Raw genomic sequence first — 27094 nt, 5'->3', positions numbered from 1 at the left:
GAGCACCTGTGAAATTGTGATTTGTCCAAATGATCAGTGACAAAGAGTCAGCGTACCAGAACAAAGTTCCTTGCTAGTCGTTGTATCCCAGAGTCGACAGATGCTACTACCATTTCCATTCCATGCATCTGTCCCCGAGAGATAAGGCTAATGGCAAGAGAGAATATAAAAACGCTTAACATTAAACCAGTTATCTCAGGCCTTTATTCTCCTCTACCTCTGTGTATTCATTCTCCTTCATAAATCTCTCCACTTTTGTTATTGTCACATTTTTAGATGTTTTATCCTTCAGAACCTAAACATTATTTGCCTGATGTCAAAGATTATTATTATTATTATTGCTATATTGTATTACCCAAGAGCTTAATCTTATTCTCTATTACCGTAATCTACCATAACATTTCATAACGGCAACAGATAAGCATCACCTTTCCTTTGTCCTTAACCAGTGTTTTCTCCAGCACAGCCTTGTGGTTCTGCTGGCTGGGCTGAAAGCTGCACTAGTCATCAGTAAAGAGGGGAAGACAATAAAACAGACCAACTCTTCTCAGTGTTCCCATTCTGTAATAAGGAGGGCTCTGGGCAAGCCAGTGAGTTTCTCCCTAAAACACGTCATATATTTCAGTGAATGATTTCCACCACTCGAATCACTCCCATCTGCACAGACACAGCACATGTCTGTCCTGGACCTAGTTTTGGTTCTATGCTTTCACCACTCTCCATTAAACAGCCCGACTCTGCAGTAAACAGGCCTATATCTGGGTTAGAAAGCTAAAGCTCTGCTACTAGAACAAATCAGGTTCTAAAGAGTGATAAATAACAAATGAGATTGCAATGTTCTGGCAAAGGAATGTATTAATTGCAGGTTAGAGGTTATAGATTTATGATAGATATTATAGATGGGATATTATGGACTTTGGAGTTTGGAACAGATTGCAGGTTCTATAAAATAGATGAGGTTGTAATGTTCTGGAATAAGAACACCCCCCAGATTATAGATCTGTGATAAAACAGATTAGATTGCAGTGTATAATTGGAGTTGGAACAGATTGCAGGTCCTGGAACAGTTTGCTGATGAAAAGCAGAGACATCCTAATTGAGACAGAGACAGATTTGAGGAGTGTTTGTTAGGAGCCCATAAACGTATCAAAGTTAAAGACGTTCTCTTATGCCCCGCCAGAAGCTCAGTTTTGAGCACTGTGCACAGAGTTTGGTCCTCATTTCTGTTTTGTACATATTTTTCTGGCAAGTACTTGTCAAACTGTAGCAGACAGTCCTTGACAGCAGAACACTGTCTCAGAATAAGTCTCAGTCCCGTGGGCTTTAATTCGCTGATCAAGACGTTCGCTCCTTTGTCAACCAATCAAAATGCATTTATTGTCATGCTGGGAGGCTTCTGACAGACACTAATCTTAGGAGAGGGAATTCAAAGCCCTGACATTTCACACTAGCTAATCCCATTACTGACAGACTGAAAAACATTGCAATTTTCTGTCACCACTGTAAATGCAAATACAATACACACATAAACACAAACAACCAATATAAATTAACGGTATGCATAATTATTGTGATAGGTTGGAGTCATTAAAACTCGTTTTTCAATCACTACACAAATGTCTTGTTAACAAACTATGCTTTTGGCAAGTCAGTTTTTCCAACAATTGTTTACAGACAGATTATTCCACTTAGAATGTACTGTATCACAATTCCAGTGGGTCAGAAGTTTACATACACTAAGTTGACTGTGCCTTTAAACAGCTTGGAAAATTCCAGAAAATTATGTCATGGCTTAGAAGCTTCTGATAGGCTAACTGACCAAATTTGAGTCAATTGGAGGTGTACCTGTGGATGTATTTCAAGGCCAACCTTCAAACTCAGTGCCTCTTTGCTTGACATCATGGGAAAATCAAAAGAAATCAGCCAAGACCTCAGAAAAAAATTGTAGACCTCCACAAGTCTGGTTCATCCTTGGGAGCAATTTCCAAACGTCTGAAGGTACCACGTTCATCTGTACAAACAACAGTACGCAAGTATAAACACCATGGGACCATGCAGCCGTCATACCGCTCAGGAAGGAGACGCGTTCTGTCTCCTAGAGACTAATGTACTTTGGTGCGAAAAGTGGAAATTAATCCCAGAACAACAGCAAAGGATGTTGTGAAGATGCTGGAGGAAACGAGTACAAAAGTATCTATATCCACAGTAAAACGAGTCCTATATCGACATAACCTGAAAGGCTGCTCAGCAAGGATGAAGCCACTGCTCCAAAACCGCCATAAAAAAGCCAGACTACAGTTTGTAACTGCACATGGGGACAAAGATCGTACTTTTGGAGAAATGTCCTCTGGTCTGATGAAACAAAAATAGAACTGTTAGCCTTAATGACCATCGTTATGTTTGAAGGAAAAGGGGGGATGCTTACAAGCCGAAGAACATCATCCCAACCGTGAAGCACACTGTGGCAGCATTATGTTGTTGGGGTGCTTTGCTGCAGGAGGGACTTGTGCACTTCACAAAATATATTGCATCAAGAGTTAGGAAAATTATGGGGATATATTGAAGCAACATCTCAAGACATCAGTTGCAAATGGGTCTTCCAACCGGACAATGACCCCAAGCATACTTCCAAAGTTGTGGCAAACTGGCTTAAGGACAACAAAGTCAAGGTATTGGAGTGACCATGACAAAGCCCTGACCTCAATCCCATAGAAAATATGTGGGCAGAACTGAAAAGTAATGTGCGAGCAAGGAGGCCTACAAACCTGACTCAGTTACACCAGCTCTGTCAGGAGGAATGGGCCAAAATTCACCCAACTTATTGTGGGAAGCTTGTGGAAGGCTACCTGAAATGTTTGACCCAAGTTAAACAATTTAAAGGCAATGATACCAAATACTAATTGGAGAGGGTGTAAACTTCTGACCCACTGGGAATGTGATGAAAGAAATAAAAGCTGAAATAAATCATTTTCTCTACTATTATTCTGACATTTCACATTCTTAAAATAAAGTGGTGATCCTAACTTACCTAAGTCAGGCAATTTTTACCAGCATTAATTGTCAGGAATTGTGAAAAACTGAGTTTAAACGTATTTGGCTAAAGTGTATGTAAACTTCCAACTTCAAATGTATGTGCACTGGGGATGTGATTGGGTTTTTAATTGATGCCACAACAAAGAAAAACGGTACCTTGCAAAAACAAACATTTTAATTAAATATGTTGCCATAGACATTCCCTTACATCAGCATTTGAATTTGTTCAATGTGCATTAAAGGGAAATGTCTAATGTTTTCAACTGCATATTCATCATCTGCAGCACCACCCCAACATTAACATATGTGATAATTGTGCATTATTTAGGTTTTGTAGTAAAACAGATAGAGGAAGATAAGTGTTTCCAATGACATCATTGGTGTGCATCATGTGATTTTAATGAATTATGAGAAGGCATTTGGGCGCAGGTAGCCTAGTGGTTAGAACGTTGGACTTGTAACCGAAAGGTTGCAAGATTGATCAAATCCCCGAGCTAACAAGGTAAAAATCTGTTGTTCTGCCCCTGAACAAGGCAGTTAACCCACTGTTCCTAGGCCGTCATGGAAATAAGAATTTGTTCATAACTGACTTGCCTAGTTAAATAAAGGTAAATACAATAATGAATTGCCTACTAGTTGTCTACTAATTGGTTGATGATGTCATTGGAAACACTTATCTTCCTCTATCTTTTAAATATAAAACAAAGGAACAGCCATTATCCAATATGTTCATGTTAGGGTAGTGCTGGAGATGATGAAAGTGTAGTTTTGAAATGACCCTTTAACATCTGTGTCGCAAACTCTTGTAATGCATGATTATGCCACTAGGTGGAGCATGATTATGCCACTAGGTGGAGCATGATAATGCCACTAGGTGGAGCATGGTTATGCCACTAGGTGGAGCATGATAATGCCACTAGGTGGAGCATGATAATGCCACTAGGTGGAGCTATGCCACTAGGTGGAGCATGATAATGCCACTAGGTGGAGCATGATAATGCCACTAGGTGGAGCATGATTATGCCACTAGGTGGAGCATGATAATGCCACTATGTGGAGCATGATAATGCCACTAGGTGGAGCATGATTATGTCACTAGGTGGAGCATGATTATGCCACTAGGTGGAGCATGTTTATGCCACTAGGTGGAGCATGATTATGTCACTAGGTGGAGCATGATTATGCCACTAGGTGGAGCATGATTATGCCACTAGGTGGAGCAGGATTATGCCACTAGGTGGAGCAGGCTTATGTCACTAGGTGGAGCATGATTATGCCACTAGGTGGAGCATGCTACGTCACTATGTGGAGCAAGATTATACACTAGGTGGAGCATGATTATGCCACTAGGTGGAGCATGGTTATACACCAGGTGGAGCATGATTATGTCACTAGGTGGAGCATGATTATGCACTAGGTGGCGCATGTTAATGCCACTAGGCGGAGCATGGTTATACACTAGGTGGAGCATGATTATGCACTAGGTGGAGCATGATTATGCACTAGGTGGAGCATGATTATGCCACTAGGTGGAGCATGCTTATGCCACTAGGTGGAGCAAGATTATACACTAGGTGGATCATGATTATGCCACTAGGTGGAGCATGATTATGCACTAGGTGGAGCATGATTATGCCACTAGGTGGAGCATGGTTATACACCAGGTGGAGCATGATTATGTCACTAGGTGGAGCATGATTATGCACTAGGTGGTGCATGCTAATGCCACTAGGCGGAGCATGGTTATACACTAGGTGGAGCATGATTATGCACTAGGTGGAGCATGGTAATGCCACTAGGTGGAGAATGATAATGCCACTAGGTGGAGCATGTTAATGCCACTAGGCGGAGCATGGTTATACACCAGGTGGAGCATGTTTATGTCACTAGGTGGAGCATGTTAATGCCACTAGGTGGAGCATGGTTATACACCAGGTGGAGAATGATAATGCCACTAGGTGGAGCATGTTAATGCCACTAGGTGGAGCATGGTTATACACTAGGTGGAGCACGATTATGCACTAGGTGGCGCATGTTAATGCCACTAGGAGGAGCATGGTTATACACTAGGTGGAGCATGATTATGCACTAGGTGGAGCATGATTATGCACTAGGTGGAGCATGATTATGCCACTAGGTGGAGCATGCTTATGTCACTAGGTGGAGCAAGATTATACACTAGGTGGAGCATGATTATGCCACTAGGTGGAGCATGATTATGCACTAGGTGGAGCATGATTATGCCACTAGGTGGAGCATGCTTATGTCACTAGGTGGAGCAAGATTATACACTAGGTGGAGCATGGTTATACACCAGGTGGAGCATGATTATGCACTAGGTGGCGCATGTTAATGCCACTAGGCGGAGCATGATTATGCACTAGGTGGAGCATGGTAATGCCACTAGGTGGAGAATGATAATGCCACTAGGTGGAGCATGTTAATGCCACTAGGCGGAGCATGGTTATACACTAGGTGGAGCATGATTATGCACTAGGTGGAGCATGATTATGGCATTAGGTGGAGCATGATTATACCACTAGGTGGAGCAAGATTATACACTAGGTGGAACATGATTATGCCACTAGGTGGAGAATGATAATGCCACTAGGTGGAGCATGTTAATGCCACTAGGCGGAGCATGGTTATACACTAGGTGGAGCATGATTATGCACTAGGTGGAGCATGGTAAAGCCACTAGGTGGAGAATGATAATGCCACTAGGTGGAGCATGTTAATGCCACTAGGCGGCGCATGGTTATACACTAGGTGGAGCATGATTATGCACTCGGTGGAGCATGGTAATGCCACTAGGTGGAGAACGATAATGCCACTAGGCGGAGAATGATAATGCCACTAGGTGAATCATGGTGATGCCACCAGGTGGAGAATGATAATGCCACTAGGTGGAGCATGATTAGGCACTAGGTGGAGCATGATTATGCCACTAGGTGGAGCATGATTATGCACTAGGTGGCGCATGTTAATGCCACTAGGCGGAGCATGGTTATACACTAGGTGGAGCATGATAATGCCACTAGGCAGAGCATGATTATGCACTAGGTGGAGCATGGTAATGCCACTAGGTGGAGAATGATAATGCCACTAGGTGGAGCATGTTAATGCCACTAGGCGGAGCATGGTTATACACTAGGTGGAGCATGATTATGCACTAGGTGGAGCATGATTATGGCATTAGGTGGAGCATGATTATACCACTAGGTGGAGCAAGATTATACACTAGGTGGAACATGATTATGCCACTAGGTGGAGAATGATAATGCCACTAGGTGGAGCATGTTAATGCCACTAGGCGGCGCATGGTTATACACTAGGTGGAGCATGATTATGCACTAGGTGGAGCATGGTAATGCCACTAGGTGGAGAACGATAATGCCACTAGGCGGAGAATGATAATGCCACTAGGTGGATCATGGTAATGCCACCAGGTGGAGAACGATAATGCCACTAGGTGGATCATGATTATGCCACCAGGTGGAGAATGATAATGCCACCAGGTGGAGCATGGTAATGCCACTAGGTGGAGAACGATAATGCCACTAGGTGGAGCACGGTAATGCCACCAGGTGGAGAATGACAATGCCACTAGGTGGAGCATGATTATGCCACCAGGTGGAGAATGGTAATGCCACTAGGTGGAGCATGGTAATGCACTAGGTGGAGCATGGTAATGCCACTAGGTGGAGCATGATACTGTCATTAGGTGGAGCATGGTTATACACTAGGTGGAGAATGATAATGCCACTAGGCGGAGCATGGTAATGCCACTAGGTGGATCATGATAATGCCATTAGGTGGAGCATGGTTATACACTAGGTGGAGCATGGTAATGCCACTAGGCGGAGCACGGTAATGCCACTAGGCGGAGCACGACAATGCCACTAGGTGGAGCATGGTAATGCCACTAGGCGGAGCACGGTAATGCCACTAGGCGGAGCATGACAATGCCACTAGGTGGAGCATGGTAATGCCACTAGGTGGAGCATGTTAATGCCACTAGGTGGAGCATTGTAATGCCACTCGGTGGAGCATGACATTGCCACTCGGTGGAGCATGGTAATGCTATTAGGTGGAGCATAATAATGCCATTAGGTGGAGCACGATAACGCCACTAGGTGGAGCATGACATTGCCACTCGGTGGAGCATGGTAATGCTATTAGGTGGAGCATAATAATGCCATTAGGTGGAGCATGGTAATGCCACTCGGTGGAGCATGATAATGCTATTAGGTGGAGTTGAGTGAAAGAAAGAACAGAGCTACAGGGTAAAGGCAAGGTACCTACCATCACAGTCTCCAAGATGGGAGAAGTTGCCGTAATCACCGTCTTGTTGAAAAGGAAGCCTGTAATAGAACAAACATAACAGATTATCAGACTGACATCTACAGTTGAACACACAATCAATTGGATGAAGCTACAGGGAGCTGTCTCACCGTGTGCCTGGTCTGAGGAAGGAGCAGGTGCTGCCTCTGGTCCAGCCACAGTAGGGATCTCTGGAGGTCAGACAGCTCCTATACACACACACACATGGAGATCTGATCAGCCTGATGGAGATGGTTGAGATGGTCTGTGTGTGTGTGTGTTTTACTCACTTCATGCAGCGTGAGTGTAGGTGGCAGCGTGCTGTGGGCAGTCTGACCAGACAGGAAGTGAAGGCCAGCAGCAGAGTGTGACTTGGACGATCCAGAGACAGAAACAACAACTGTCTGGCCTGGACAGAGTCCTCTCCACATCTAGAGACAGAGAGAGGGATGGAGATGGGGAGGGATAGATGGAGGGATGGATGGATGGATGAAAGGAGAGAGGGATGGAAGGAAGGAGAGAGGGGTGGAAGGAGAGAGGAAAGAGGGAGGGAGAGAGCGGGAGAGAGAGAGAGAGAGGGGAGAGAGAGAGAGAGAGAGAGAGAGAGAGAGAGAGAGAGAGAGAGGAGGGAGGGAGGGAGGGAGAGGGAGGGAGGGAGGGAGGGAGAGGGAGGGACAGGAGGGAGGGAGGGAAGGAGAGAGGGAGATGGGGTGGGATAGATTGAGGGAGGAGGAGGGATGGAAGGAGACAGGGGGAGAGGGATGGAAGGAGAGAGGAAAGAGGGAGGGAGGGATAGAGAGATAGAGGGAGAGAGGGAGGGAGAGAGGGATAGAGGGAGGGGTGGAGGGGGAGAGATAAAGGAAGGAGAGAGGGTGAGAGGGATGAAGGAGAGATAGAGACAGATCAGAGAGACAGAGAAAAAGAGATCCTTAGAGTATTTTCATTGATTTCTATTGTTACAACAGAGAAATGTAGGGATTCACATCAGGGTGATCACATCAGAGAGACTTTGAAAACAATGCAACAACAAAAGCATTGTGAGTAGAACAGTTAATCTCCTCAATAATGACCTGACAAAACACCGGACTGCAGCGAACACAAGGGATTGTGGCCAAACTCCCTTCCTGTACTCACTTCTCAGGGTTGAATCCCTCCACCTCCTCCAGAAACACACTGCTGTGTGTGGGAGAGTTTTCTCCGCTGGGGAGGATGAGGAATTTCAGGACGGTCCCTCGCGTGGAGCCCAGGAACAACACTGTATGGTTCCTATGGGGACCAGCCTCTGTGTCCACCACCATTGCGGTCAACTGGTACCTGGAGAGCGAGACCGACGGAGAGAGAGAAATAGAGAGAGAGAGAGAGAGAGGGAGGGAGGGAGGAGAGAGAGAGAGAGAGAGAGAGAGAGAGAGAGAGAGAGAGAGAGAGAGAGGGAGGGAGGGAGGGAGGGAGGGAGGGGAGCTCAATTTCAGAACGTAGGGCAAACAGTGAAAAATCAGTGGTAGCCATGGGTATCCTTAGCCATACCTGCCCATAGTCTTGACAACCCAAGGTCTGTGCCCAACCAAGGGTATGGTCTCGTCCATCAAGGGATGAGTCTTTACAAAGTTCAGCACTTCATCTGGCAGAGACTTAGATGAGCTGAATGGAGACCCCTGCACCGCACAGCCACCCGGCCTACAGAGAGAGGAGACGGTCCAAAAAAGGATCAGAATTAGGAAGAACCAGTCAGTTACACAATCAATATCAGTACAAGTCCAATGTACTGCATACCTGGGTTTGGGCACAAGCTCATCGGGCACGGGTGTCCAGATGGATTCTGGAGATTTCTGCTCCTTGAATCTTCCCTCAAACACCCTGGCCAACTGCTGCATGTCAAACACACACACTGCAGACCCCGGGATACTGAGAGAGAGAGAGAGAGAGAGAGAGAGAGAGAGAGAGAGAGAGAGAGAGATGGAAGGAGGGAGGGAGGGAGGGAGGGATGGAAAGAGGGTAAGATGATTAAATACGTATCAGAAAATGGGGGGGGGGTGCATTCATGTATGATTGGGTGCGTGTGTACACCTGTTGGGTGGTGTCGAGAACAGTCCCAGTATGACGTCTCTGCCGTTCATGTTGAGTATGGGGCTGGTGGCGTGGAGCAGGTTGAAATAGAAGTGGGAGTCTCCTGGGACAGAACAGTTCAGTCTGGCCTTCAGGAACGATGTCCACTGTTTCTCCAACACCCTCTGAGAGCCCCCCATGTCCCCCTTACACACCCGCGCCACACGAGATACCATCACCTGCACACACACACACAATAAGAGGCAATGCACTGTATAATGTGCAAACCCATGGATTCTGTCCACCTTATCCCCTCAAGGAGGTGGAATTCCGTTTGTGTGTGTGTGTGTGTGTGTGTGTGTGTGTGTGTGTGTGTGTGTGTGTGTGTGTGTGTGTGCGTGCGTGCGTACGTGCATATGTGTGTGTACCTTCTCTAGGTGATGGAACTCCATGGCCATTTCTCTGAAGAAGAAGTAGACGTGAGGCCCCCACTCAACTGCACTCACAAAGAAGGGTTCTGAGAGACAGAACAGAGATATGCCGTTACACACACATACAAGCACGCACATACAAACCGTTACACACAGACACACACACACACCCCTTCCACACATATTACAGATGAATCCCTCAAGGGAGCGCACCAACACAGCTCCATATTTACACCTCTGTACCAGCAAGCAGCACATCAATATGGTCGCCGCTCTCTGGGGTCAGCCATTAAGCATTCATGTCCGGTTTAATTTATCATCAGTGCCAAGGACAGAGCAGTTATTTATTCATCTCTGTCTCTGTCTCTGACCTCCAGGGTTCCACACTATGTTTTACTCTGAAGGAGATTTTATGTCCTAGATCCGTTTGTCTTGTCCTCTCTGATTTGACAGAAAACAGTACATCTAACCTAGCACCTACAGCAGGGTTCACCAACTGGCAGGCTGCAGGCCGAATTTGGCCCCCGGGTGGTTTTATTTACATGTTTTATTAAAATAATAATAAACATTGTTGGACATAAAATAGTGTATAAACACCAGGAAATCTTTTCCCGTGTATTCCCACGCATAATAGACAGAGACATGTAGTACAGTGCCTTAAGAAAGTATTCATACCCCTTGACTTTTTCCACATTTTCTTGATTACATTTAGATGAGTTATTTTTGTCACTGGCCTAGACAAAATTCACCCAACTTATTGTGGGAAGCTTGTGGAAGGCTACCCGAAACGTTTGACCCAAGTTAAACTATTTAAAGGCAATGCTACCAATGTTAAAGTGGAATCATATTTTCATACATTTTCTAAAATGAATTATGAAATTAAATGAAAATCTGAAATGTCTTGAGTGAATAAGTATTGAACCCCTTTGTTATGTTAACCTTACATAAGTTCAGGAATAAAAATGTGCTTAACAAGTCACATAATAAATTGCATGGACTCACTCTGTGTGTAATAATAGTGTTTAACATGATTTTTGAATGAATGGCTCATCTCTGTACTCCTCCGTTGAGCAGTACATTTCAACCACAGATAAAACCGCAAAGACCAGGGAGGTTTTCCAGTGCCAATGAAGAGAAGCTACTGATAGATGGGTCAAAATAATAAAGCAGACATTGAATATTCCTTTGAGCATGGTGAAGTTATTAATTACATAAAGATACAGGCGTCCTTCCTAACTCAGTTGCCGGAGAGGAAGGAAACCGCTCAGGGAAGCAAGAGGCCAATGGTGACTTTAAAGCGGTTACAGAGTTTAATGGCTGTGATAGGAGAAAAATGAGGACGGATCAACAACATTGTAGTTACTCCACACTGCTAACCTAAATTACAGAGTTTAATGGCTGTGATAGGAGAAAAAGGAGGACGGATCAACAACATTGTAGTTACTCCACACTGCTAACCTAAATTACAGAGTGAAAAGAAGGAAGCTTGAACAGAAAAAAATAATTCAAAAACATGCATCCTGTTAGCAACAAGGCACTAAAGTAATACTTGTGGCAAAGCAGGTAGCTTTTTCTACTGAATACAAAGGTTTATGTTTGGGGGAAATCCGAGAGAAACCCTGGTTCACTCTGCTTTCCTCCAGACACTGGGAGATGAATTCACCTTTCAGCAGGACAATAACCTAAAACACAAGGCCAAATATACCCTGGCGTTCCTTACCAAGAAGACACTGAATATTCCTGAGTGGTAGTTTTGACTTAAATCTGCTTGAAAAACTATGGCAAGACCTGAAAATGGTTGTCTAGCAATGATCAACAACCAATTTTAAAGAACTTTCAGAATTTTAAATGAATAATTGGCAAATGTTTGGCACATTCCAGGTGTAAAAAGCCCTTAGAGATTTACCCAGAAAAACATACAGCTGTAATCTCTGCTAAAGGTGCTTCTACAAAATATTGACTCAGGGATGTGAATACTTATAGTTGAAGTCGGAAGTTTACAAACACTTAGGTTGGAGTCATTAAAACTCCTTTTTCAACCACTACACAAATTTCTTGTTAACAAACTATAGTTTTGGCAAGTCGATTAGGACATCTACTTTGTGCATGACACGAGTAATTCTTCCAACAATTGTTTATAGACAGAATATTTCATTTATAATTCACTGTATCACAATTCCAGTGGGTCAGAAGTTTACTGTGCCTTTAAACAGCTTGGAATTGGAATTCCAGAAAATTAGGTCATGGCTTTAGAAGCTTCTGATAGGTTAATTGACATAATTTGAGTAAATTGGAGGTGTACCTGAGGATGTATTTCAAGGCCAACCTTCAAAACCAGTGCCTCTTTGCTTGACATCATGGGAAATCAAAAGAAATCAGCCAAAACCACCAGTCTAGTTCATCATTGGGAGCAATTTCCAAACGCCGGAAGGTACCACAATCATCTGTACAAACAATAGTACGCAAGTATAAACTCTGTGGGACCACGCGGCCATCATACCGCTCAGGAAGGAGACGCGTTCTTTCTACTAGAGATGAAAGTGCGAAAAGTGCAAATCAATCCCAGAACAACAGCAAAGGACCTTGTGAAGATGCTGGAGGAAACAGGTACAAAGGTATCTATATCCACAGTAAAACGAGTCCTATATCGACATAACCTGAAAGGACGCTCAGCAAGGAAGAAGCCACTGCTCCAAAACCGACATAAAAAAGCCAGACTACGGTTTTGCAGCTGCACATGGGGACAAAGATCGTACTTTTGGAGAAATGTCCTCTGTTTTGATGAAACAAAAATAGAACTGTTGGCCATAATGACCATCGCTATGTTTGGAGGAAAAAGGGGGAGGCTTGCAAGCCAAAAAACGCCATCCCAACCGTGAAGCACACTGTGGCAGCATCATGGGTGCATTGCTGCAGGAGGGACTGGTGCATTTCACAAAATAGATGACATCATGAGGAAGGACAATTATGTGGATATATTGAAGCAACATCTCAAGACATCAGTCTGGAAGTTAAAGCTTGGTCGCAAATGGGTCTTCCAAATGGACAGTGACTCCAAGCATACTTCCAAAGTTGTGGCAAAATGGCTTAAGGACAACAAAGGCAAGATATTGGAGTGGCAATCACCAAGCCCTGATCTCAATCCTATAGAAAATGTGTGGGCAGAACTGAAAAAGCTTGTGCGAGCAAGCAGGCCTACAAACCTGACTCAGTTACAACAGTTCTGTCAGGAGGAATGGGCCAAAATTCACCCAACTTATTGTGGGAAGCTTGTGGAAGGCTACCCGAAAAGTTTGACCCAAGTTAAACAATTTAAAGGCAACGCTACCAAATACTAATTGAGTGTATGTACACTTCTGACCCACTGGAAATGTGATGAAAGAAATAAAAGCTGAAATAAATCATTCTCTCTACTATTATTCTGACATTTCAAATTCTTAAAATAAAGTGGTGATCCTAACTGACCTAAAACAGGGAATTTTTACCAGGATAAAATGTCAGGAATTGTAAAAAAACTAAGTTTAAATGTATTTGGCTAAGGTGTATGTAAACTTTCGACTTCAACCGTATGTAAATGAGATATTTATGTAATTCATTTTCTATTATTTTGCTAACATTTCTAAAACATGCTTTCACTTTATTGTGTATTGTGTGTAGATGAGAGAATATTTTTTTGAATTCAGACAGTAACACAACATAAAGTGGAATTAACACAACAAAATGTGGAATAAGTCAAGAGGTATGAATACTTTCTGAAGGCTCTGTATGTGATCATATGTAAGCAAGGTTTGAAATTATTATGTTTTTGTCAGAAATTATATTTGTTTTGTCTTCTTGCAGTGAATTAATCTACATTTTTTATTTGATTATGTTCCGGCCCCCCAACCATCCACTCTGAAGTATAGCTAGTCCATACAGCTTTAATGTGTCCACTCCTAGGATATAAGGATTTAGATAGGAAAGGTAGAGTGGTTGGGTTTAGCCCGCAGTGTTTATGTGATCTTAGCAAACATTGGGAGTTCTTCACCTGTGGAGAAGTGTTCGGCCCATTCACTCACATGCAAGCACGTCATCTCAGTGTACCTCTGAACCATTTGGAGTCGTGTTTGACAGTGCGAAGAGCAGGGCTGTCGCCTAGGCTACGATAGATCACAGCATCAATCGCCAGGAAGTCTGTTACAGTACCAGTGAAGAGACTGCCCTCTGATAGAGAGAAAGAGATAGAGGGAGAGAGAGAGAGAGAAAGAGAGAGAGAGAGAAAGAGAGAAATAGAGAGACAGAGAGAACAAGAGAGAGAGAAAGGGAGAAAGAAAGAGAGAGAGAGACAGAGAGAGCAAGAGAGAAAGAGATAGAGAGAGCAAGCGAGAGAGAGACAGAGAGCAAGAGAGAGAGAGAGAGAGAGAGCGCGCAAGAGAGAGAGACATACAGACACACAGAGAGTGAGACAGAGATAGAGAGAGAGAGTGAGAGAGAGAGAGAGAGAGAGAGAGAGAGAGAGAGAACGAGCAAGAGAGAGAGACATACAGACACACAGAGAGTAAGACAGAGATAGAAAGAGAGAACACACAGAACATGTATTTATCCCGAGTACAAGCATAGTCAAGTTCCTCCTCACAGCTCCAGTCTAGACTGATTTTCCATCTGAATGATTTCCCCTGAATATTACAGTCCTAGTAAAAATACCTGTCATTACTTCCTGATATATTGAAAAATAATGAAAGTTAGAAAGAAAGAAAGAAAGAAAGAAAGAAAGAAAGAAAGAAAGAAAGAAAGAAAGAGAAACTACTGTACCTGCGAACAGAGCCACATTGGCGTGTCTGGGGTCATACGGACAACGAGCCATCCCACTGACCGTCTCTCCCACCATCTCCAAAGAGTCTCTCTGTAACACACACAATTGTCCATATGAACACGTACACACATGCCAATAAAGCTTCATTGAATTGAATTGAATAGACAGATACTCACAGTGTAGTTGGCACACAAAGGGTTGAAGGCATTGGTTCCACACACAAACAGTCCTTCATGTTGACTCAACACCACCTTGATGAAGTTACGACACTCCTCCTGAAGAAAGAGATAAGAAAGGATGTGAAATGACGGGAGAGTCAGAGAAGTACTGTAAGTGTGTGTGTGTGCGCATACAAGTGTGTTTATCTTTCAAACCCACTCCTCAAAGGGTTAGGCAGAGAAAGAAGTTTGTCATATCCATATGACAAAAGTAATCAATAAATACTCCTTAGTGTACATACATGCAACAGAGTTAAGAATATATCGAATGCTCACTCCACAGCTAGCTTGAAATGTCGCTGATGGAGCCTTTTGTATGGCTCAATCGGTTTGCATGTTGTGAAGGAGGGTGGTCACGTGTGTTGTGAAGCAGAGGATGACTGGTTCGAGCCCAGTATGGGGCAGTCGGACAGCGGAGGTAGCTAAGCTGTTAGCAGTACACTGAGCCCTGGTACATAGGCTACTTCATGGCTGGAATTCAGTATGCTGAGCTGGCTGAACTAAGCCATGGCTTAGGTGAAAACAACCACTCAGGAAAGCCTCAAGGAAATTACACACAACACACTGTTCAGCTGTATCTCTGTGTTTTAAAAGGGAGGTACTGTTTAACTCTACACATCTTCTAGCACGACTCACCACAACATTCCCTCTTTAGGAGTTCCCATGGGGTTCAGCTAGAAGAATCTCTCCATGTCTCTCAATTCAATTTAAGGGCTTTATTGGCATGGGAAACATATGTTAACATTGCCAAAGCAAATGAAGTAGATAATAAACAAGAGTGAAATTAACAATAACAGTAAACATTACACTCAGAAGATCCAAAAGAATATAGACATTTCAAATGCCATATTATGGCTATATGAGTCAAGGAAGGAGGAGCGACTGAATTTTTCTCTCAGTCTAATGGTAAAGGAAAGGGGGATACCTAGTCAGTTGTACAACTGAAATGCATCTTCCGCATTTAACCCAACCCCACAGAATCAGAGAGGTGCAGGGGGCTGCCATAATCGACATCCACGTCTTCGGCGCCCAGGGAACAGTGGGTTAACTTCCTTGCACAAGGGCAGAACGACAGATTTTGACCTTGTCAGCTCGGGGATTCGAACCAGCAACCTTTCGGTTGCTGGTCCAACACACTAGGCTACCTGCCTTCCCAGTGTGTGTACATATATTGATTACTTTAGTTGTTTTAAAGTTATCTTTGTCTCACAGTCACTAAGCATGTATATGGGTGGTGTGATAATTGAGGTTGTTTTTCTCGAAGGCAAAACCAGCGTGTGGGGCTGGTTGCAATGGCCACGTGGAGGGTTGGGATTTGAAAAACTTAGTCTGCGGCATGGAGTAAAGATTCCTGTTTACGGCAGGATGTTCGGTGGAAGAACGTAGCTCAGCTGTTGGCACTAGCATTGGGTCAAATCAGCCTCAAGTGTAGTGATATTCTTAGATTCCACTGAAAATGTGAATTCGATAGTTGAGAGTGGTGTTGTATTGCGGAATACACAGACGTCAGTATTTCATTGTATGAATCCAGCGAAGAAAGTTATACCTTGAAACGTGCCGCCATTTGAGGTTAAGTGTTAGAGCGAGTTATCTCGTCATGGTCAACTTGTATCTACAATTTAAAAAAAGGTTATTTTTGGATGCAAATCTCCTTTGCTGAAACATGTCGTGTGTCATAGGAGACAAGTGCACAATCTTTGTACAGAAGGATACTGACCAACTTAATTTAGCTTTCAGTTTTAACCTCTTGATTGTGTTATACGCTTCTACTAAATAAATGAATAGCTTTGGCTGCGGAAGAGGGGCATTTGGAACGTTATTGTCCCGAGAACGATCGCGCAGAGCCCGGTAACAGCTCTAGCGGTGGTGCAGCTAATGCACCATCGCGAAGGGATGAACACGTGAAGGGAGAAGGTGGGCAGATTTGATGGGAAATGTAGGAAAGGAGAGCGGTGGCTACGGGGGAAATTGTGGTGGATCAGAGTAAAGAGAGAGGGTGAAAAGCCGGTGTGACTGCGACTGGGGTCGCTGAGTCGGTGCTGGAAAATGAAAGTGGAGTTCAAGAGGAGTTTGAAACAATGGAAAATGAAGCAGCTGTTTTCAAAGTACCCAGGATTAAGCGGAATAATTTAAGGGGCGATGAATGTACAAGAAACGCATAGTAATATTGAAAATGAAGTTGTGTGGCAAAAGGAGTGTGTGGAGGGGAGCGGTGGTGTGTAGTCATAAAAGCTAAAAACGTGGGGGTGTGGCTATCCTGTTCTCAAAAGGGCTTTTGCCTTTGTCATATGAGGTTGAAGAGGTAGTTGAGGGGAGGTTATTAAAAGTTTGAGTGAGGTGTGAAAACATCACTATGTGTTAAATAAATGTATATGCCCCAGTGGTGGCTGTTGATAGGGTATGTTTTTTTAGAGACATTATCAAATACCATTGAGAAATGTAACACTGAGGATAATTTACTTCTTGCTGGGGATTTTAACTGCACAGTCAGTGATTAAGATAGAAACCACAAAACCTCAAGGACTTTTTAAAAATGCCTTATTGTAATGCATGAACTGTGTGATATTTGGCGGAGCCAACATGAAGGCACGAGGCAGTACACATGGGCCCATGTGAGAGAGAGAACACGATCTCTCTGGACAGGTTAGATATGTTTTATTGTTTTGAGCATCAATCTCAGGTCTGTGAGGTAGTATGTACATGTAGGTAGAGTTATTAAAGTGTTCTAAGGGGTACTGGTTAGGTGAGGTAGTATGTACATGTAGGTAGAGTTATTAAAGTGTTCTAAGGGGTACCAGTTAGGTGAGGTAGTATGTACATGTAGGTAGAGTTATTAAAGTGTTCTAAGGGGTACCGGTTAGGTGAGGTAGTATGTACATGTAGGTAGAGTTATTAAAGTGTTCTAAGGGGTACCGGTTAGGTGAGGTAGTATGTACATGTAGGTAGAGTTATTAAAGTGTTCTAAGGGGTACCGGTTAGGTGAGGTAGTATGTACATGAAGGTAGAGTTATTAAAGTGTTCTAAGGGGTACTGGTTATGTGAGGTAGTATGTACATGTAGGTAGAGTTATTAAAGTGTTCTAAGGGGTACCGGTTAGGTGAGGTAGTATGTACATGTAGGTAGAGTTATTAAAGTGTTCTAAGGGGTACCGGTTAGGTGAGGTAGTATGTACATGTAGGTAGAGTTATTAAAGTGTTCTAAGGTGTTACGGATACAGTTATCCTGTGTGTGTGTGTATCCTGTGTGTGTTTCTTTTCTCTCCTTCTCCCCTCACAGGTGAAAACCATCACTCCCCAATCAGTCAACAATCAATCATCAATCAGAAGACACACCTCCTATTTCCTACCCTATCACAGTTCCTTTCCCATGGTTTAAAAACCCCATCATTTGTTTGCTCTGGAGCAATCTCTAGCTCAATCTCTAGCTCAATCTCTCTGTAAATGCCATGTCTGTAGGTCTCTGTGTTTCACTCTCGCTTTTTGTCTTAACCTCTCTTTTGTTTAAGCACCTCCATAGCACTTTGTCATCACCTGTGAGTATTGTTTTTGGTTATGGTGTTTGTTTGTTTGCTGGTGGGAAAAGGGGAAACCAAGACAAGTCGCCCATGGGCATACACTACCCGTAGGTGAACTTTGTTAAATACACTAGTTAGAACTGGGCGGACCACCAACTGTATTTTTGGTTAGTTAGTTAGCTGTTGTTAAAGTAGGCTAGTCTAGCTTAGGGGTGTTTTTGAATACTTATTGTTTCTTTCCTTGGGTCCAGCTCAGCCCCTTTTCCTGTTCCCCCCATTACCGTGTGTTTATAAATAAACCTAGAGTTTGACGGTAGATTTCTGTTGTCGTGGTTATTTCGTTCACACTTTTACTTTGTCACAATAATAATTTGCATGAGTTATGTTACGGGTCTCATTACCATCCCCCCTAGACTGTCGGGCCAAAAGGGATTCGTAACATAAGTGGGGGCTCGTCCGGGATCTGTCATAACTGACACCCATGCCGCTCATGTAGATTGTTGTAGTGGTATAGTTCAGTGTTGAGCGTCATAGCTGAAGTAGCATTAGTGTTTGCTATTTTCTTTGGCACTTGTGAAGTAGTGTAAAATGACTACTTTTGATTTGAAATCCTTTTTGGATAACCCTTCGTGGGAGGTTTTTGACAAATTTCGTAGAGTTGATTTAATGACCTTGGCTGACTATTATTCAGTATCGATTCCGCAGAGTTTAGTTAAGGCGGAGGTTAAACGGCTAGTATTAAATGTATTGTTGGAAGAGCAGGTGCTTGTGTTACCGCTGCCTGAGCCTACTACCCCTGTAGCGGATGTTGCTGCTCCTATAAGCCCATTGGTGTCTGATAATGAGGGAGAGGCTAAAACACCAGCCACATTGTCCCGTTTTGATCCACTCTCCCCACTGTCAAATGGTGATGCCAGGAGGGATGTCCGTTTAGCACAGTTTCAACTGGAGGTGGAAGAGAGAGCAGAAATTAGGCGAGAGACTCTCCAGTTGGAGATGTGTAAAATAGAGGCAGAAAAAGAACGAGAACAACGACATTTGGAGATGTGTAAAATTGAGGCAGACAGAGAACAAAGGCAGTTGGAGTTCAAAATGCGCCAGATGGAACTGGAGGCAGAGACAGCGAGGCTAGCCTCCGGTCCTACTATGCCTGTTTGTGAGCCGTCCTCACCTGCTGTGTCCTCAAACACATTTGACATTAGTAGGCAGATTGCCTTAGTACCTTTGTTCAGAGAGTCAGAGGTTGACTCCTATTTTTGTGTATTTGAGCGTATAGCCGTAGCATTGAAATGGCCTGAAGAGGTATGGTGCCTATTACTTCAGTGTAAATTAACTGGTAAAGCCCAAGAGGTTTTGTCAGCGCTACCTCTGGAGGACAGTTTGAATTATGAAGTGGTCAAAGCTACTGTTCTTCGTGCCTATGAGCTTGTGCCTGAGGCATACCGACAGAGATTTAGGTCTCATAGAAAGTCTTCTAGTAAGACTTATGTGGAATTTGCTAGAGACAAGGGAAATCTGTTTGATAAATGGCATGCTGCTAGTAAGGTAACTGATTTCAACTCTCTCCGGGAGTTAATCTTGTTGGAAGAGTTTAAAAATTGCTTACCCGAACGCATTGTAGTTTACCTAAATGAACAGAAAGTATCCTCCCTGGCAGAAGCGTCTGTGTTGGCAGACGAGTTTGTGTTGACGCACAAGAGTGTGTTTTCGGCTCAAACTGAGAGTAGAGCCACTGAGTTTCCTACCTTTAGCCCTAGTCGGCCAGCAGTAGTATATCAAGCACGCCAGAAGAATGAGCGTCCCTGTTTCTATTGTCATAAAGTAGGACATATGATTAATGAGTGCTTCCTGCTTAAACGCAAACAAGGGATGCCTCTTCGTGCCAAGCCACCAACAGGTGTTGCTCTAATTCGTACGGTTGTGAGGTCTGCAACAAAACAGGTGCCTCAGGGTAACTGTAGTTTGAAAGTCTCAGTCCCCGACCGCAGTTATGAACCATTCATTTTCGAGGGGTTTGTGTCCCTAACGAATGACGAAGCGTCTCAACGACCGGTTAAAATCCTTACAGATACTGGTGCGGCGCAGTCGTTTATATTGTCAGATGTGTTGTCCTTATCTGACGATACATACTGTGGTTCCAGTGTGTTAGTGCAGGGTATTGAAATGGGTTTTGTCCCAGTGCCATTGCACTTTGTGAAAGTACACTCTGAGTTAATCAGTGGAATATTCAGAGTGGGGGTACGCCCTATGTTGCCAGTGAAAGGTGTGACCTTTATAATGGGTAACGATATTGCCGGAGGAAAGGTAGTACCCGTATTGGAAGTAATGGATAAAAGTGACCACTCTCTCTCTAATGAGCTGGCACAGAGTTATCCACATGTGTTCCCCGCTTGTGCTGTCACTCGTGCTCAGGCACTACAAGAGGGTGACGTGATAGATTTGTTGAACACTGTTCTGTTCAAAGAGGTTGATCAAGAAGATGGATTGTGTGATACCTCTGAGAAGCTGATCACCTCTGACAAACAGCCCAGGAAAGAAGCAAAGAACGTTGAACTTATTGCTGATGCAATACAGTTACCAGTCACTCGTGAGCAGCTGATTGCTAACCAAAAGGTTGACAAGCTTGCTAAATGTTTTTCTAGTGTTGTCTCATTGGAAGATGTGAAGAAGAAGAAGAACGTGGCTTACTTCATTGATGGTAATCTCCTCATGCGTAAATGGAAATCCCATGTTGACGCGGATGGAGATTGGAATGCTGTTTACCAAATAGTGATTCCTACAGCCTTTCGACAAAATGTGTTATCCCTTGCTCATGATCACCAGTGGTCTGGTCATTTAGGAATCACAAAAACTTATGATCGGATCCTTCGACATTTCTTTTGGCCGGGTTTAAAACAAGATGTGGCTCAGTTCTGTCGGACATGCCACACATGTCAGATAACAGGAAAACCAAATCAGGTTATTCCTCCCGCTCCTCTTTGTCCCATACCTGTCATAGGTGAACCATTCGAGCATGTGGTGGTTGATTGTGTCGGACCGTTACCGAAGACAAAATCGGGTAACCAGTTTTTGTTAACGATAATGTGTATGGCTACAAGATACCCCGAGGCCATTCCTCTGAGAAGGATTACAGCCCCGGTAGTGAGTAAAGCCTTAATAAAATTCTTCACGACATTCGGGTTACCTAGGGTGGTACAAAGCGATCAAGGAACCAATTTCCTATCCAAGCTCTTCAGGCAGGTGTTAAAATCCTTGTCAATTACGCACCGTGTGTCAAGCGCCTATCACCCAGAGTCTCAGGGTGCACTTGAAAGATGGCATCAGACACTGAAGTCTATGCTACGTAAATATTGTTTGGAATCTGAGAAAGATTGGGATGAGGGAGTTCCTCTAGTTTTGTTTGCTGCTCGTGAAACTGTGCAGGAGTCCCTAGGTTTCAGCCCGGCTGAACTAGTGTTTGGTCACACAGTGAGAGGACCAATGAAAATCCTTAAAGAACAGTTATTGTCCCAAGAGTTGTGTACAGGAGACGAGAATGTATTGGCAGATGCTTTGTCTCGTGTGTAATGATTGTTGTATGTTTTGGCAAGGTTGACTTTGTTATTGTTGTGAGTATTCATTGTAATACTGTGGTCGCAATCCCTAGGGTTGCTTCTTTTAAGGGTGGGAGTGTTACGGATACAGTTATCCTGTGTGTGTGTGTATCCTGTGTGTGTTTCTTTTCTCTCCTTCTCCCCTCACAGGTGAAAACCATCACTCCCCAATCAGTCAACAATCAATCATCAATCAGAAGACACACCTCCTATTTCCTACCCTATCACAGTTCCTTTCCCATGGTTTAAAAACCCCATCATTTGTTTGCTCTGGAGCAATCTCTAGCTCAATCTCTAGCTGAATCTCTCTGTAAATGCCATGTCTGTAGGTTTCTGTGTTTCACTCTCGCTTTTTGTCTTAACCTCTCTTTTGTTTAAGCACCTCCATAGCACTTTGTCATCACCTGTGAGTATTGTTTTTGGTTATGGTGTTTGTTTGTTTGCTGGTGGGAAAAGGGGAAACCAAGACAAGTCGCCCATGGGCATACACTACCCGTAGGTGAACTTTGTTAAATACACTAGTTAGAACTGGGCGGACCACCAACTGTATTTTTGGTTAGTTAGTTAGCTGTTGTTAAAGTAGGCTAGTCTAGTTTAGGGGTGTTTTTGAATACTTATTGTTTCTTTCCTTGGGTCCAGCTCAGCCCCTTTTCCTGTTCCCCCCATTACCGTGTGTTTATAAATAAACCTAGAGTTTGACGGTAGATTTCTGTTGTCGTGGTTATTTCGTTCACACTTTTACTTTGTCACAATAATAATTTGCATGAGTTATGTTACGGGTCTCATTACCATCCCCCCCTAGACTGTCGGGCCAAAAGGGATTCGTAACATAAGGGGTACCAGTTAGGTGAGGTAGTATGTACATGGAGGTAGAGTTATTAAAGTGTTCTAAGGGGTACTGGTTAGGTGAGGTAGTATGTACATGTAGGTAGAGTTATTAAAGTGTTCTAAGGGGTACCGGTTAGGTGAGGTAGTATGTACATGTAGGTAGAGTTATTAAAGTGTTCTAAGGGGTACCAGTTAGGTGAGGTAGTATGTACATGTAGAATGAGTTATTAAAGTGTTCTAAGGGGTACCGGTTAGGTGAGGTAGTATGTACATGTAGGTAGAGTTATTAAAGTGTTCTAAGGGGTACCGGTTAGGTGAGGTAGTATGTACATGTAGGTAGAGTTATTAAAGTGTTCTAAGGGGTACCAGTTAGGTGAGGTAGTATGTACATGTAGGTAGAGTTATTAAAGCGTTCTAAGGGGTACTGGTTAGGTGAGGTAGTATGTACATGTAGGGTGAGTTATCGACAACAGAGAGTAGCAGTGGTATGGAGGGGGGGGGGGGCAATGCAAATAGTATGGTTAGCCATTTGACTAGATGTTCAGGAGTCTTATGGCTTGGGTTAGAAGCTGTTTAGAAGCCTTTTGGACCTAGACTTGGCGAGTCTTTAACAATTTTAGAGGTCCTGGTTGGCAGGAAGCTTGGCCCCAGGGATGTACTGGGCTGTTTGCACTACCCTAGTGCCTTGCGGTCGGAGGCCCAGCAGTCCTACTGTGTTCCCGGCAGGCAGATAGGGCACAACATTCCCCGATTCTGAATTTTTGGGACGTCTCTTGTGCTAATGGGTTGGATGCTGGTCTAATTTTAATTGATCAGGAAAAGGCATTTGACCGAGTTGAACATCAATACTTATGGCACACTTTTGAGGCATTTGGTTTCAGCTCTGGTTTTATTGCCATGATCAGGGTGATATATGGTGACATTGAACGTGTGGCTTGAGTGCTCCTTTTAAAGTATGTAGAGATTTTAGGCAGGGATGTTCTTTGTCAGGAATGATATATGCAACCATTATAGAGCCACTACTAAATAGCATTAGACATCACATTGAAGGGGTGTGCCTATGCCGATGCAGAGGTGGATAGTTTGAGTCTCATGTTTTTTTTTTTCACCTTTATTTAACTCATTTGCAACTGCGACCTGGCCAAGATAAAGGACAGCAGTTCGACACATACAACAACACAGAGTTACACATGGAATAAACAAACATACAGTCAATAATACAGTAGAAAAAAAATAAAAGTCTATATACAGTGAGTGCAAATGAGGTAAAATAAGGGAGGTAAAGGCAATAAATAGGCCATGGTGGTGAAGTAATTACAATACAGCAAGTAGAGATACTGGGGTGCAAAGGAGCAAGATAAATAAATAAATACAGTATGGGGATGAGGTAGTTGGATGGGCTGTTTACAGGTGCAGTAATCTGTGAGCTGCTCTGACAGCTGGTTCTTAAAGCTAGTGAGGGAGATAAGAGTCTCCAGCTTCAGTGGCTTTTGCAGTTCGTTCCAGTCATTGGCAGCCGAGAACTGAAAGGAAAGGCGGCCGAAGGAGGAATTGGCTTTGGGGGTGACCAGTGAGATATACCTGCTGGAGCGCGTGCTACAGGTGGGTGCTGCTATGGTGACCAGTGAACTGAGATAAGGCTGGGCTTTTCCTAGCAGAGACTTGTAGATGATCTAGAGCCAGTGGGTTTGGCGACGAGTATGAAGCGATGGCCAGCCAACGAGAGCGTACAGGTCGCAGTGGTGGGTAATATATGGGGCTTTGGTGACAAAACGGATGGCACTGTGATAGACTGCATCCAATTTGTTGAGTAGAATGTTGGAGGCTATTTTATAAATGACATCACCGAAGTCGAGGATCGGTAGGATGGTCAGTTTTACGAGGGTATGTTTGGCAGCATGAGTGAAGGATGCTTTGTTGCTAAATAGGATGCCGATTCTAGATTTAATTTTGGATTGGAGATGCTTAATGTGAGTCTGGAAGGAGAATTGGTTGATCGGTATAGGGGAATATCCTCTGCAAAGGTATATTGGGAAAAAAAGCTTTACAGATTTGAAAATGGTCTGAAGGGATCATTGCTTTGCCGGGGGGGGGGGGGGGGGGCTGGAATGGTGTAAGGGAGGTTTTAAGTATCTTGGAGTGTACCTAGGGGATGAGGGGACAATGGAAACAAATTTGAATGGGGTGCTTGAAATGGTGGAAGGGAGGATGAGGAGATGGCTGTGGTTGTTATCTCGTATGTCATATAGGGGGCGCACTATTATAGTTAACAATGTGGTTGCCTCTGCACCGTGACATCGGTTGTCATGTTTAGAGCCACCATCTGGCCTTCTGGCTAAGATACAGGCGATTATTGTAGATTTATTTTGAGATAAATATCATTGGGTTCCGCAAAGTGTTTTTGTATTTGTCAAAAGAGGAGGGGGGGGACAAGGTCTTCTACATCTTGCTAGGAGGGCTGCTGCTTTCCGGGTTTTAGTTTATTCAAACGTTGCTTTATGGACCGGAAAATGTGGTTTGGAGATGGGTGGCAGGTCCTGTATTACAGCAGGTCGGGGGATTAGGTTTAAAGAAGGATTTATTTTAGGTTGATAGTAGCCAGATTTCAAGGGGGGGAGTACCTTCGTTTTACAGAGGCCTTAGGGTTTGGAGCATAATAACGGAGTCCAGACGCACTCCAGCATTGGCTGCTGGAGGAACCTCTGGTGTATGGGGCAAGACTGGATTGTACAACTGCAGCTGTTCCACATTTCTCCAAGATTCTGGTGAAGGGCAAAATCCTCAGCCTAAAACAGTTAATGACCATGGCTGGGTCCACCTTAATGGAGGGCTGACGGGTGGCTGAATATTTCGGGTTGAGGTCGGAAAGAATTGTCGCACAACTGCTGGAAAGCTGCCGGAAGGCTCTGTCAGTAGAAGAGTGGTATATGCTTAATCAGAAGAAGAAGGCACAATATGAATAAGTCCCATTTCCAACACTAGGGATTACACCCAATATCCCAGTCAGAAAGAAAGGTGTTATTAGTGGATTTGAAAGGGTTGGAAGAGGTGGGTTTGGATGAGGTGAACGGGAAAGACTTATATAGGGGGTGTGTCAAGGATTTGAATAAAGATCAATTGAAGAATAGGAAAGACACTCCTTGGAGGGTAAAACTGGGCATTGGTGACAAGGTAAAGCCAACATGCAATAGAGGGTTTTGCATGGCATCATTGCAGTCAATGTTTTTGTATCTGTTATTAACTCAGATATTGGTGTCCAGATAGATGTCCTTTTTTGTAACATAAGATAAACAATTGTTCACTGTTTTATGGAGTGTGAGAGGATAAAGCCTCTTTGAAATACTGTAGTCTTTGTTTACAGCTGTAGGGGAGATTTTCAATAACACTGTTTTTATTTTGGGGTTTCACTAAGCAACAGAAAAGAAAATGTCAACTGTTAAAACATTTTTGGGGGACTGTAACAAGTGAGCTAAGAGTCGGGAAGCAAGTTCAGGGAGTGAGTGTTTTAATAAATAAACATAACACAAACAACAAACAGACATGAAACAGAAACAATGACTCCTGGGGAAGGAACCAAAGGGAGTGACATATATAGGGAAGGAACCAAAGGGAGTGACATATATAGGGAAGGAACCAAAAGGAGTGACATATATAGGGAAGGAACCAAAGGGAGGGACATATATAGGGAAGGAACCAAAGGGAGGGACATATATAGGGAAGGAACCAAAGGGAGGGACATATATAGGGAAGGAACAAAGGGAGGGACATATATAGGGAAGGAACCAAAGGGAGGGACATATATAGGGAAGGAACCAAAGGGAGGGACATATATAGGGAAGGAACCAAAGGGAGGGACATATATAGGGAAGGAACCAAAGGGAGTGACATATATAGGGAAGGAACCAAAGGGAGGGACATATATAGGGAAGGAACCAAAGGGAGGGACATATATAGGGAAGGAACCAAAGGGAGGGACATATATAGGGAAGGAACCAAAGGGAGGGACATATATAGGGAAGGAACCAAAGGGAGTGACATATATAGGGAAGGAACCAAAGGGAGGGACATATATAGGGAAGGAACCAAAGGGAGGGACATATATAGGGCAGGTAATCAAGGAGGTGATGGATTCCAGGTAATGATGGTGACAGGTGTGCGCCATAACGAGCAGCCTGGTGACCTAGAGGCCGGAGAGGGAGCACACGTGACAGGGACAAGCTAAGATGGTCATTTTTCTGAGTATGAAACATAAAATAGACATGCACGGGTTATGAGCAGGTTGTAAGATGTGTTTTTAAAGGATTAGTCAAAGTGAGCAT

The 27094-nt window shown here is 43.7% G+C and overlaps 1 protein-coding gene across 1 annotated transcript in view; it reads right to left on the bottom strand.

Annotated features, from left to right (window-relative positions):
- LOC115118365 (semaphorin-6B-like) overlaps positions 1-27094 on the bottom strand; it is a 114002-nt gene that overhangs the window by 2662 nt on the left and 84246 nt on the right. The window contains exons 7-17 of the mRNA XM_065013619.1: positions 14799-14897; positions 14622-14712; positions 13914-14033; positions 9828-9916; positions 9421-9638; positions 9127-9258; positions 8881-9030; positions 8491-8670; positions 7647-7787; positions 7488-7565; positions 7339-7397 (exon numbers count right to left, since the gene is read on the bottom strand). Coding sequence (XP_064869691.1) covers positions 7339-7397; positions 7488-7565; positions 7647-7787; positions 8491-8670; positions 8881-9030; positions 9127-9258; positions 9421-9638; positions 9828-9916; positions 13914-14033; positions 14622-14712; positions 14799-14897 — 1357 coding nt within the window. The remainder of the gene's footprint in view (positions 1-7338; positions 7398-7487; positions 7566-7646; positions 7788-8490; positions 8671-8880; positions 9031-9126; positions 9259-9420; positions 9639-9827; positions 9917-13913; positions 14034-14621; positions 14713-14798; positions 14898-27094) is intronic.

This window comes from Oncorhynchus nerka, linkage group LG9b (genome assembly GCF_034236695.1).
Source record: "Oncorhynchus nerka isolate Pitt River linkage group LG9b, Oner_Uvic_2.0, whole genome shotgun sequence".
Lineage (NCBI taxonomy): Eukaryota > Metazoa > Chordata > Actinopteri > Salmoniformes > Salmonidae > Oncorhynchus > Oncorhynchus nerka.
Note: the sequence above shows the minus strand (reverse complement) of the source record. Positions and strands in the feature narration are given on the sequence as shown.